We start from the raw sequence: 13838 nt of genomic DNA on the forward strand, positions 1-13838 counted from the left end.
ACACACACATGGTGGAAAGATCTGCCTGTCAGAAATAAACACACACTCACACACTCCTACCCTCCTGACAAAGAATACACGACAGAAGTCAGACAGTTTTTTTGCTGAGTCACTCGGACCTGCCACTCTGAGCCAATCAGCACGCTCGGATGAGAGAGGCCTCCTTCTTCCGGGCGGGTCAACCCGGGCCGTTTCGAGCGTGAACTTCATTAGCGGGAGATCAGATTGATTAGATTGGCTACGCTGCGACGGCTGTGGCGGCAGCAGCAGCGGCAGCAGCAGCGGCAGCAGTGGCAGTAGCGGCTGCGACTGTGACTGGAGTCTGAAGAACAGAGCAGAGTAAGGAGCAGGCGCTGGGGGCCTGACAGAGGGGTGTTTTGAAGCGAGATAACTACGGAGTCTCGAAATTACCTCGTAACTTTCCCGCAATGAAAGAGACTGTGAGGGGGAACACCATCAGTCTGATTAAAAATGGTAAACTAACCAAGACACTCTCTTAAGGCTCTGGAGCTCAGAGACGTTTGGGGGAGAATATTTATTTTGTGAGGAGCACCAAACCTTTGCTGTGAGCAGTCTGTGCCACGAGGATTTCAAATCAGTACCCTGCACCCTGGTGTCAAACAGAAGGCCTGAAAAGAGAACAATCTGAGAGTGGAAAATGCATTTGCTCATCTGCAGATGCACAAAGATTTGTCTTTTTCAAGGAGAAAAAAAAAAAACACTTGAGGAAAAGAAAGCAAATCAGCTTATCATTCCTCTGTCACAAACGTCCTTCCAGGCCAGCCTGTTTCACAGTGAAGCGTTTCTCTCTGTCCTCTGGTGATGCAGCTCAGACCTCGCTCGCTTCTCCTCACTGTTCTCTTTTCTCGTTACGGAATAATTACGACGTACGCGGACGTCCTTTCTCCTAAAGGAATCTTGCCACCATGGAGCCGTACAGATTGCTCGTTTTAACCAAGTAGGCGGCATTGAAGAATAATGGTGGTGTGTAAATTCACAAACGCTTTAATGAGCTTCCTCTAATGGCTCTGTCTTTCTTAATATAAACAGCCCCCACCCCACCCCCCACTCCCCCGCCACGCGAGTTGAGAACCTCGCCTCTCCTCTCTTTAGTATTCATGGGGAAAAGAGGGCTTCTTAACTCTCGTCTTAAGGAGCCGCACTTCTTTTTATTGTTCTTCCCCGAGTTATCATAAAAATGTAAAAACCAAAGAGAAATGGGTTTTATCGCTCGGGGTGCTACTTTCATCTGGATGAGGGCCCAAAGATTAATAAATAAATAAATGAAGTCTGCACTTTTCTCCATCTTTAATAAAAGGAACAGAAATCACACACTGTCACTGGCGTGTCTGATTGTAATCATAGTGTCTTCATCAGAACAAAAAATGACACTGTCAGTCAGGAACCCCATGTTCATTTCACCTAGGCTGGGGGGTGCTGGTGAGGGCTGGGGGGGGGGGGTCTTCTAGTCCACCTCAAGGTGCCTTTGACAACCCGCCAATGGAACAGTATTCTGTTCACTCGCCATCCACCCAAAGAATGGTCTTTTAAAGTGCATTTTGGTTTGAACTAGCCAAGTAAAGAAAGCAATTTAGGGTCGCTCTCTAGCAGTTGAGAGAGTAAGTGATTGCCCAGGGCTCCTTTTGTCCCCCTCCTCTTCCCTCTTTAAAAAAAACAACGAAAAAAACGTCATAATTGAGGCCTTTCTAGAGGTGAGAAGCATTAGACTTTTCAAATATTTATTTTTTCGACTGCTTTTTTTGGTCTTTCGCTCGCTGAATAGCAATGCGCTGAGCGGATCGTCTCTTTAATACAAAACACGATGATGAGCCGTTGGGGTTTTCTTTTTTTTTTCATTGTGTTTTGTTTGTGTTTGGAGAGGTGGCGGCGCAGTTTAAGAACACAAAGCGCATTCGGACGGGGTGTAATAATGTCGGTTCAGAAGGGCAGGGCAGCCTAAGGCGAGACGCTTTCTCACATTCGGATGTTGCGGCGCGTAGACTTGAGGAAGGGGAGGTGTGTGTGTCTGTGTGTGTGTGTGTGTGTGTGTGTGTGGTCTATTCCTCCACGCCATGAGTAATGAAAGGTGACTCCACTTTATTCTTCGGTATAATTGCATGGAGGTAGCAGAGGTTTGGCTATGATCTGTGACGCCCTGAAAAGGAAATGCGGTAGTAGGGAGCATATGACAACAGACACACACACACACACACACACACACACATACCCAGTGTTTTTTGTGAGGGACATACTGTTGCTTTGAAGCCCTGCGAGCTGAGTTTGTTTTGATTTGGTGAATGCACCTGGAGCATTAGACGTTTACCTCACATGCCTGAAACATAAACCAATGTGCCCCACCAGCAGAATCCTTTCATACGCAGTAGTGTGCAATACCTCTAGTTCCCTCGGCCTGCCAATCATTCTCCTCCGCTCTCATCCTCAGAACACTTTCATTCCTTTTCTCTCTCTCTCTCTCTCTCTCTCTCTCTCATTCTCTCTTTCTGGTTCTGCACATTAACAAACACACAAGGGTACACACACACACACACAAACACAAACACACAGACACACAGACACACAGACACACACACACACACACACAGACACACAGACACACACACACACACACACACACACACATGCACAGTAAGGAAGAAAGGGAGAGGAACAAAGAGACCCCCAACCGCCTTCTTATTCCTCTCAGGCCTTTCAGTAAATAGGATGAGAATGAGATTTGTGCCCGGATCTGATTAGGTGAATTAAGAAAAGCCTTGCCTTGGTTTTCCCTTCATATCTTCAGCAAACATATGATAAGCTAACAACTTGGAGAGAGAGCGAGAGAGAGAGAGAGAGACAGAGAGAGAGAGGGAGAGAGAGACAGAGAGAGAGAGAGAGAGAGAGCGGGAGAGAGAGATGGGTGGAGAGGGAGGGAGAGAGAGAGAGAGAGAAATAGACCTGCTGGGAGTGAGAGTAACAGGCATATTCTGTGTATGTGGTCCAGGCCTTAACATATAGGCCACATATGGGAACATAAAGAGAGGATGAGAGAGATGAGTGAGCGAGATACAGCCTGAGAGGGAGAGAGAGAGAGAGAGAGAGAGAGAGAGAGAGAGAGAGAGAGAGATGAAAGCGCATGAAACGCAATCTTCCCATTTGGCTGGCAAGTAATTGAGGCAGATTCAGTATTTCATTAACTGCTCGGGGTGATGTATTGGGCTCTTTCGCCACCATAAGATTACATTAAGTTATCAGCATCACTTTTTTTCCCTCATCCCCACTCCTCGCCGCACTCATCCCCTCGCTCCCTCGTTCTCTTTGTCCTCCACCTCCTCTCGGGCGCTGGCCCCCGTATAATCACCCCCGTAAAAAACTGATAATGAACGCAGAGGAATTAAATGACCTTAAAATTCCAGCACCTCTTAAAACAGAGACCAGAAAGAGAGAGAGAGAGAGAGAGAGGAAGAAAGAGAGTGGGGGGAGGTAGAGAAATAGAGAGAGTGATATAGGGAAGGAGAGATGGAGGAGAGCTTTGTGGAATTCTAGGGAGTCATCTATAGTACCAGAGGGCAACGATGGCACCCCGGCTCCACAGATCATATTACCCTAAGTTAGCTGACTTTCATTCCTCTGACTTTTCCACATTATTCACTTTCTCTCTCTCTCTCTCTCTCTCTCTCTCTCTCTCTCTCTCTCTCTCTCCCTCTCTCTCTGTCTTTCCCTCTCCCGCCCTTCTGCCTCTCTCATTGTACACACCGGGTTTTTTTTGTGTATTAATGGCTTTCTGCGTGACTGCAGACAGTTCATTACCGAGGTCGCCCCCGACCAAATGATAAGCCCTTTTTAATTACACCTTCTGAAACAATATTAAAAAGCCACTGAGGTGTGCCAGTAATATTTTTGTTCAACCCCCCCTCCTCCGCATCACCTCCTCCCCACCCCCCCTCCCCCGCATCACCTCCACCCCACCCCTCCGTGAAGACACATGCGTGAGGCGCAATTGACAGCAGTGGATTGGAGGCTGAGGGGAAACTGCTGCTGCAGTGGCTTTTTTGGATGATGTGCTTGAGGCGCAGTCATGTGGGACGTGTGCGGTGATGAGTTGATGACAGATGGGCACGCCTGGGAAAGGTCCCCTCTACCTCACCACCACCTCCTCTACCTCACCACCACCTCCTCTACCGCCACCACCACCCCTGCCACCGCCACCGCCACCCCTGCCACCGCCACCGCCACCTCCTCTACCTCACCACCACCTCCTCTACCGCCACCACCACCCCTGCCACCGCCACCGCCACCCCTGCCACCGCCACCGCCACCCCTGCCACCGCCACCGCCACCTCCTCTACCGCCACCGCCACCTCCTCTACCTCACCACCACCTCCTCTACCGCCACCGCCACCTCCTCTACCACCACCGCCACCTCCTCTACCACCACCGCCACCTCCTCTACCGCCACCGCCACCTCCTCTACCGCCACCACCACCCCTGCCACCGCCACCGCCACCGCCACCGCCACCTCCACCGCTCTTACTGCCTTATGCCAGTGCAACTTTCCCAAGTGTGAATTCATTCGAGTCCTGTCTTTGAGTTCAGGTGCTGTGTTCCTTAGCGCTCAAGGAGACAATTCCAACAGGCCTTTCATCGGTTAAGAAAAAAGAAACACCTTTCTCCACTACCCTCGGCCCACCTCTCATACCGACGCGCAGGAGCATCGGCCCTGTATGTGTCGTTCAAGAGCGGTCCTCCACCCTTAGAGGTGCTCGAACCCCACATCTCCCAAAGGTAAGGTGCACCCAAACCACACACAAGAACCACCAACACCTGTACTTTCATTTCCATCTTCTACTCACCCGTCAGGAACACTGCAAGGTTACTGAGGGAACGGAGTTGTTTTACCCCAAAAGTGGATCCTTTTTTTTGTGGAGAAGATTAATTAGGGTCAAATTGGACCTTCCTTCATTTGGGGTGGGTAGATCAACCCTCTCTCCTTCTTTCCTTCTCTCCTGCCGACAGGCCCCTCTTTCCCCCTTTCTTTCCTCCACCTCCCTCTTCTCCTTTAGAGTCGACTCTCTGTTCTTTGCAGCGCTCTTTCTTCAGAGCTCTGTTGGCATAGAGACGGAGTGAACATGCCCTCCCCTGTTCTGGGTACAGCACGATCATACCCCAAAGAACTCTCTTGGGGGGGGGGGGGAAAAAACTTTTTCGCCTCCTCTTAATGATCTCATTAAGTCAATGGTAATTAAGCAATTGACTTCGGCTAAAGTATTGATTAATGTTTGCATGAATATTGCATCTCAATGGGATTTCACTGGTTAAATATTAATCAATCTGTAATGAGTAAATGAATTATTTGATTATTAGATTAATTGTGACACGCGTGATCTAATTAGGGCCAGTGTTATATAATTACCTCTTTCACAATGCAAATACGAGAGGGCAGGCCTTGTAAAAGGTTGCATGTTTTGCGATGTTGGTGATATTTGATGATGGATAGTGTGTTACAAGGTACCGGGTGTACTGTAATTGATTCATCTTTTATGATCTAGGTGTGTGGGACGAGGTGAAATAAAAGGAAGTGACCCTGTCAGGAAAACAAACTGCACCTCTAATTAATTTCGCGAACAGCCCTTGGAATTGGAAAAGGGAGTTGTGGTTAACTGTATGATCAAAGACCGCACAGGAATCATGTATAACACCGGGTTAATGTTCATTGCAATTTAGCATTTTCCATTTGACCTGACGAGAGACCATAGTTGGATACTGTTCATGTGCACTGCAAATGTGTAGTCAGGAGACTGATTACCAGCCTGTAATGGCTACTGCAAATGTATTCTGTGAATTTCCTGATAATAAACTCATGCCTAACCATTCATCATTCAACATTGTACCTATTATGAAGTAAGATGTTACTTTGAAGGGGGGCTCTGGGGGGTGGGGGTACCTCACCCATACATATGGCACAGCAATGCTACCGAGTCACACTGCCAGGAGAAACGCCACTCGCATTCGCTCAGCCTTCCAAACAGCAGCTCGGCTACGTGCCGCTCGTGTCCCTGTGAAAACACAGTAGGGTCTCACACAAGAGCGGCGGAACGAGCACAAACTTCCCCTCGTCTGATTCATCCTCCCTCTCTGACACACATTGTTTTTGGAGGCAGAAACAGGCTCAGCGCCGACCCATGATGCATTTAATCAGAGGGCCACTTTACAGCAGAGGAAAGCAATCATTTCTCCACAATACCACCTTCAAAGGACGTCCACTCCAATTTGACTGGCACTCTCTGTTGCACCCGGGCACGGCAGCTTTTTGGGGTTGACTAATGCATTATTTATTTCCATGATAGATTAGAGGAATAGTATTTGTGCTGGCCCCTCCATGCAGAATGTCACCTTCTTTAATCATTCTTCCAGTGCGGCTCGGCCGATGTAAAAACACACACATACGCACACACACACACACACACACACACACACACAAAACTAAACCCTGCAGACCACCTTCCACACGTAACTCTGCCAACACACCACAGGAAACTTTCTACTCCTGAGAATTGTGACATTGAGGAAACAAAATAAATTATTGAGGCTTTGTTTTTTTCTTGTTTTTGCCTTTTCTCATCAGGAGGGTGGAGAGAGAAAGGGAGGGGGTGTTTTTTTTCTTTTACACTGGCACATATAACCCTCAACACATAATTGCTTTTCTATTATTATTTTGGTGGTCCGGCTGTTCCTTTATTCATATTATTATTAGTAGTAGTATTATTTCGGCAGGCAATTTCATAATACAGATTCAATTTCCTTTCCCCAGAATAAATTTAATCAACATCTTTATTTCATCGCAGGTCAGTGACAGCGAGTATTTGATAAACCTTTTTCCTACTCTTGCAGTGAAGTGATGTGTAAATCTGTAAACATATTATTTCATTGCATTTCTTGATGTTGATTAAAATGAACACCAATCAAAGATAACAAATGCTTCCACATTAATTTCAGCTCCCCCGAACACACCATGAACTCAATACCTTTCAAGAAGTTTAGCAAAAAGTTTAATTTAATGTAAAATTATGACAGAAACTATCTGGGCACTTATTATCAACTGCATGTCAGTCATCGAAAGACATTTGAAAAAGAAAAGTCACATCCATACACACACAAACACTCCGTCTGAACCTGTGTCAAGGACATCAGTGATTTATCTCATCGCTGGCTACCCTTCACAGAGCAAGCTGTCGTGGGAAAAACTAAAAGTCTAATTTTGTTGTGGTGGCAGTGGCTCATAGTCACCGGTTCCTGCTTATGGATGTCAGTCTGCATTCTGAATCATTTTAGGAAACTGACACAATGAGGTCAGATCAATATCCTCTGGGACAGGAACCGAATCATCAATGAGTGTGAGCTCGGAACAGACAAGGGCAAAGCACCACATCCACACCCACAGGGCTACACACACCTTGAGTGACTTAGACTGATATCATGTCCCACTGAGAAAATCCTCCCATGCATCTTGATCTCGGAGGTTGACACAATTCTGGTCTCACTCACAAAGGCAAGATTCATGACTTGCAGTCCATTTGCCTGTGTAGCATTTCTGGTCTGACATCGAAATGTAACTTATAAAGGAGGCCAGAGAGGCCCTAGTATATATTTATAGTGAATCCCCTTGGAGCCAAAATCAATAATACACAGCTCACTAGAGACCCTTTATATTCACACAGGGGGGGGGGGGTCACTCCTTCCAGCAGTATTACCCAAACAAAAGAGATCATACATATATTTTTAATTTAAAAAGTCACATAACTGCACTTGCATTACCTCTAACTAGGGCGAGTCCAGCCCTCCCTCACTGTCGAAAGTCAGGAGAAGAAAAAGCATGAATTCAGTTTAGTGAAGCAATTATATTCACGGCCACTAGAGGGAGGCAAATTCACAATTGACTTCCGCATCACCAGGCTATTATCTATATTAATGTAAAATCAAACATGACTGTCTACATCAGCTGCAACAGATGCATGCACACTACTAAGGATTATAATAATCAATTGAACTCCTTCCAGTAGGGCTATTACCCAGTTGTGCAATTGTCTCAAATGGGTGTACTACCATGACTATCCTAGTCAATGGTGTGTATCTTCTGAGTCCCTTCACCCGGTAGTGAAATGCTTGGTCCATTTTCTGCGCTTGTGTGACTTGATTTCATATGTGGGATGTGTAGCCAACGGCCACTTTTCACTCCATGGAGAGTTGTACACTATCTGTTTGACCCTGCTGAGCTTGGTCATATTTTCGTGCTGTAAGGAGATACAAATGTCAACATTAATTCAGGAAACAATCCTTAGTTGTGTCATGGGTTGGTGTGGGCTACTTAGCATGTATGGCACCTACGCATTATCATTTATTTGACTAAATAGGCAGTTAAACTTACAATAGGAGTACATCTCAAGCTGTTGTCGCAACCTCACTTTCTGCAAACTGTCGTAGAAATTCGGCTCTGGAGTGGTCCCGGCGGTGGGGGGCAGTGCAAAAATGCGCATGATCTTCCTCTTGTTTCTATGATGCAGAAGAATAGTTGTAGCAGGTTACCAAACTGAGCCCAAATGTAAACAGCATGCAAACGATGCAAGCATGAAATGACATACTGCTAAGTCATTTAAGTGTATCTGCTGGACCGGTAAAAGCAAACATAAAAAAGAGAATGAAATAGAATAGAAAAAATGGCTTACTTTCTCGCGTACATCAAGAGACCGAAGCTGACCAAAATAACAAGAAGATAAACATTAGTCGCTTCATTCCATGCTTCGTGCACGGAATAATCCAATGACTCCTCGCTAGCCATGACCCCATATCCACCCATTACACACAACAAAAACAAGGTACTCGTAGACCTTCTAAAAACACATCCAATCCAAAACCACACAGTTTGGGATACAATGTTTCCGTGAAGATGGTTACTTTTCCGCCAGCACTTCCGGCTTTGAACGTTTCATAGTAAAAGTCTTGCTGTAGTTAAACCTTACTAAATATATTTTATTTTATTTTGAAAAGTAAACTTAATTGGGAATAAAGATACGGCTGGGCTCGAGTTTCTGTCTTGTCAATAAGCTAATGTGTTCAAAATTAAATTAATAATAAGTATATTATATAAGTATATTATGGAACACAACATTGATAAAGAACTTTTAAATAATACAACATAGTAAGTAAAAGTACAAAAAATCAAAAGACACATAGCATCTCTGAACCATTTATTCTGTTTTTTGTCTTCTTCCTTTAGTCATACACCTCTGGCTTTCTTGTTTTAAAGACAGAGTACTCACATCGTGAAATTATAATCATTCGCTTGTTTGTTGCCTAATCATTATCCCTTTAGGCCTGCCAAGGATATTGCTTCTCAGGCGAGTCGAAAAAAAAGTCTAGGAGGCTAGTGCTAAGCATTTGTTGTGGATTATCTGGACTACCTGTCAAACAGGTTATCAATAAACTGCATCATCGTGGGAAGTGAAAAGTGATTGAGGTCGTCATTGGCAATCTGGCCTTGGTACTCCTCACCTCAATAATGTTTTCATTATTCGGCTTTTTAAAGGTAATCTGGATTCTGGCACAGAGAAAAAGGTTGTTACCTGGACATGAGGAATCTAAAATGTAGGTGACAATTAAAATGATAATGGATCTTCATAAAGACTCCTCTGATATACCGTAAGCACACTGGTAACAAACCAATCAAACTCAACCATTCATACAATCTTTCATAAGGTCAAAAATTGTAATAAGTTCCCAATTATATTTTGGGTTGATAGAGATACAGACACAGATAAACGTGGGAGACGTATAGATAATTTGTTCAAACTGTGAGTATCTGGAGGAGAAGGAGGATTTGTATTTCACATAGCTGGAACTCTGGCTTTTAGAGGAACGCTAGCTCGACAAACAGTACGAGAAGCTGAGCGAAAGAGGAGGCGGACTGAAGAAAGTGAGCATTCTGCACAAGAAGTTGAAACAGATTACAAGACCATCTTAATATAATTGTATATATAATGCACAATGATTGCATAAATGAATGATTTTTTTAAATAATGTAAATTGTTCATACATTTCACACTGCTAATAAAATGTTATGGTATGACACATTTACATAAAATTGCTTTTAGAATAAATTATTTAACTTTTTTTTTATTTAAATTATCTTAACTGTTTAATTGAAAGCAGCTGCATGCTAGATATACTGTGTTGTATTGTATCAGTTACAAAAAAAAACAGTTACTGTTTAAGAAAGCTATGAACATAACTCAATAATTGACCAAAATGTGTGTACCCCTCTCTTCACAGAATATTGCAAACTGGTTCGAACCACGATAGAGAGATGAGCGGGAGGCCCAGGTAAGGGGATATCTGGGAGATGAGTCTCAGCTTTCACCTCTTCCAGAGTTGTACTCCCATCACAGGTGGAAGAGCTCCTCTCCAGACAGCTGTAGATGGCTTCATGGGGAGGAAACACTACGTGGATCATCACCCACAGACTAAGCACACCAGTGCAGAAAAAACCTCTGCTCTTGTAAACCTAGTCTGGTAATCTGGTAATTGCCAAAGGGGTTTTAGCATTCCGACTAATTAAGTCCATCTCCTCAGAAGCTGGTGTAACAAAATTATAAAGTATGTCTGTGATTCGTCTGCCAGCATGGGATTCAATACGTTTATAGGTATTGCAGCTTTGGCTGGCAAAAGCTTGAAATCAGGTTTAGGCCTCTACTGAAAGTGTATGCGAGTTAAAACCTACCCCTGGCTGTATGGAAGACAGTGATGAACTTATTTTTTTACCAAAAACACATGTTATTTAGAGGAGGCAACTTAATACCATTCAACACGACTATAGATCAATTCACATCCCCAAACTTTTCTATCTAGATACATGCTGAGATGCTATTACTATTGTCATGGGAGATGTATACTGTGGCAGTGTAGATCCGACTACACCACCCAGTTTAAAGAGCTGGGACTCAAGTTTACTTTAGGTGTATAGGTTCATGGTTTGGTGGGAGCAACACAATCGCATCATCCAGACAATAGATTTCCAATACAAAAATATAATATATTTATAACAAACTTTGCTGTCCAAAACAAAAAGGTACACCATAACACAGATTTATCCAAATTCCATGTTCAACAGTCCGTGGGCCACAGCAGAATGAAGCAGTCCACAATAGAATTCGTGATCAGTCCGTCAGAGTCCGCTACAGCGCATCGCAGCCGCTCTATGTTGCCCTATCCAAGCACGCACACTCGCGCGCGCAAAGACAGACAGACACAGAGAGAGAGAGACACCAGTATCGCCACAAGTAGCAAATGCACGCTCACAGCAAAGAAAGATCCAAATAAACCAGCACACAAAATAATACCGTGAATAAAAAGTAAATCAATCCAAAAATGGCTACTTATGACAGTCCGTGCGGCTCTCAATTTGTATGGAAACAGCCACAAACTTAGACAAGGATGCAGCAGACTTGCAATTCAACATTGCAATCTAGGGAATCCTGAAGGATGTCCAGCATCCAACAGACTATTCGCTATTCATTTTAAAAAGGTGCCAATCATAGCGATAATTACCAGCACCTGTTACCGCGCAGTCCGCTGCTGCCTGGGAGGTTTGCTTTGGGCTGCACCACCCCAATCTCATCCACAGGTGTGCTTTCGCCTCAGGTGGAAGTGCCTCTCTCCAGCCGGTCGTAGATGGCCGTGGTGATGCCCCAGCTGACACAGGAGCGCAGGATGACCAGCGAGCCGCCGCGGTACAGCAGTGCCACACTCCGCTCACGAGCCGCCCAAAGCCTGCGGGCACATTCCCTCACCCCGCCCCTGGTCTCCTCCTCTCCCACGCCTGCCTGCATGTTGGCCACCAACACTGAGAGCGGGTACAGTGGCAGGCTGATCACCAAGGAGTTGACTGCGCCCGAGGTGAACGAGGAGGCTGTGGGGGAGAGACCTTGCTGGTCCAGGGCGTCTCTGACTGGGTTTTTCAAACCAAAGTAGATGCCGCTACCTAGCGCGTTGCGGGCAATGATGGGCAGCAGGGCTCGGTAGAACCCGCGGGCACGAGGCTCAGCGCTCAAACGAACCAGGACGCTCCAATGAGTTGGAAGGCGGTGGTCGTTTCTGCCGTTCTGGAGCACATTCTGCACGCGTTCAAAGGGTGTGAACACCAGAGCCTCCACCACGCCGGTCCCAACACCTGCTGCTGCATGGAGTAGTGGCCTAGGGAGGCGCCCCGCGACCAGGTGGGAGGAACGACGCTGCAGGGTGTCCTGAACACCGAAAAACAATGTGCGTTGGAGTGTCCGTTCTAATAGTCGCGGAGCCACTCCGCGGTAGAGCTTCCTCAACCCCTCCCCATAAAGTTGCTTCACAGCCTCCCGAACAAGTGTGCTGTGTAGCTGTTGGCGGAACACTGCCTTATGTAGCGGGAATATAGCAAATGTTGTCAAAAGGCCTGATGTACCACCGTGCAGGTAACTACCGAAACGCGCAACGGGATTCGTCTCGGTCGCTGCATCTCCAGTGTTCACAGTAAGATCCTGCCCCATCTCAGACTTTTATGACAGATGACGATGCACTCCTGAAAGGGCAGGGATGGGTATGCACAATCAATTCAGAATATAAACCACCCTGGAACAAAACAACAAACAAAAATCAGACCGTCTTAATGCCAACAAAATTGAGTTAGGTCAAAGCTATAGTCTGTGACGCGGCCAAGATTGGATGTTGCCACTTCGCCGATTATTTTTCAATAAGCTTTCACTTTCACTTAGCATTTATTTTCTCTTTTACGCACACCCACACACAAAACTGACACATCAACTGACACCGGATGCGCTTTACATTAGGTTAACAGTGCCAGATATAGAGATGTATGTGACAAGAGAATGGGGGAATAAAGCGGAAGTTTGTTGATGGAAATGGTTGTCTGTGTCGTCGTGGTCTGTAAAACATAAGGCTCACAACAGAACATTATACATGGTGTCAGAAGTTTGGTGAAAGTAATCTGTGAGTAGAAAACGTATACTAATGGAAAAGATGGTAAGTGCTAAGTAAGTGAGCCGGCTAGGTCGATGATTCGTCTTCGATATGGAGAGGAATAACCAGATATTTTGATTACCACCTCCTAGAAGTTTCAACTACAACATTCATATGTAGCAGGGTAGAGGCAATGTAGAACCAACTACGCCACCCAGTTTAAAGAGCTGGGACTTTAGTTTACATTAGGTACAGGTTCATGGTTTGTTGGGAGCAACACAACAGAATCATCCAGACAACAGATTTAAAATACAAATATTATATATTTATTTCAAAATTTGCTTTCCAAAACAAAAAGGGACACCATAACACAGAGATTTATCCTAATTCCATGTTCAACAGTCCGTGGGCCACAACAGAATGAAGCACAGTCCACAGTAGAATTCGTGATCAGTCCGTCAGCGTCCGCTACAGCGCATCGCAGCCGCGCTATGTTTGCCTATTCAAGCACGCACACTCACACGCGCGCAAACTCTCTCTCACACACACACACACAGACAGACAGAGAGAGAGAGCGACGCCAGTATCGCCACAAGGAGCAAATGCACGCTCACAGCAAATAAAAATCAAAATAAACCAACACAAAAAATAATACTGTGAATCGTAAATCAATCCAAAAATGGCTACTTATGACAGTCCGTGCGGCTTTCAATTTGTATGCTCAATTTGTATGGAAACAGCCAACAAACTTAGACAAGGATCTCGTGCAGCAGTCTTGGACTTGGCAATCTAACTAATCCTGGGGGATGTCCAACACCCCACACACTGTTCGCTGT

General features: G+C 45.3%; 2 protein-coding genes across 2 annotated transcripts; both read right to left on the bottom strand.

The window, feature by feature from the left end:
- Positions 1-7762: 7762 nt before the first annotated feature.
- smim19 (small integral membrane protein 19) lies at positions 7763-8975 on the bottom strand. Its single transcript, XM_012833914.3, has 3 exons — positions 8721-8975; positions 8423-8547; positions 7763-8288 (listed from the first exon to the last, which is right to left on the bottom strand). The coding sequence occupies exons 1-3, from the start codon at positions 8849-8851 to the stop codon at positions 8227-8229; spliced, it is 318 nt and encodes a 105-aa protein (XP_012689368.1). The 5' UTR covers positions 8852-8975; the 3' UTR covers positions 7763-8226.
- A 2712-nt stretch (positions 8976-11687) lies between these two features.
- On the bottom strand, positions 11688-12572 carry LOC105905834 (solute carrier family 25 member 53-like). Its single transcript, XM_012833884.2, has one exon. The coding sequence runs from the start codon at positions 12570-12572 to the stop codon at positions 11688-11690; it is 885 nt and encodes a 294-aa protein (XP_012689338.2).
- Between the last annotated feature and the right edge of the window lie 1266 nt (positions 12573-13838).

Source organism: Clupea harengus, chromosome 20, assembly GCF_900700415.2.
Source record: "Clupea harengus chromosome 20, Ch_v2.0.2, whole genome shotgun sequence".
NCBI classification, from domain to species: Eukaryota; Metazoa; Chordata; class Actinopteri; order Clupeiformes; family Clupeidae; genus Clupea; species Clupea harengus.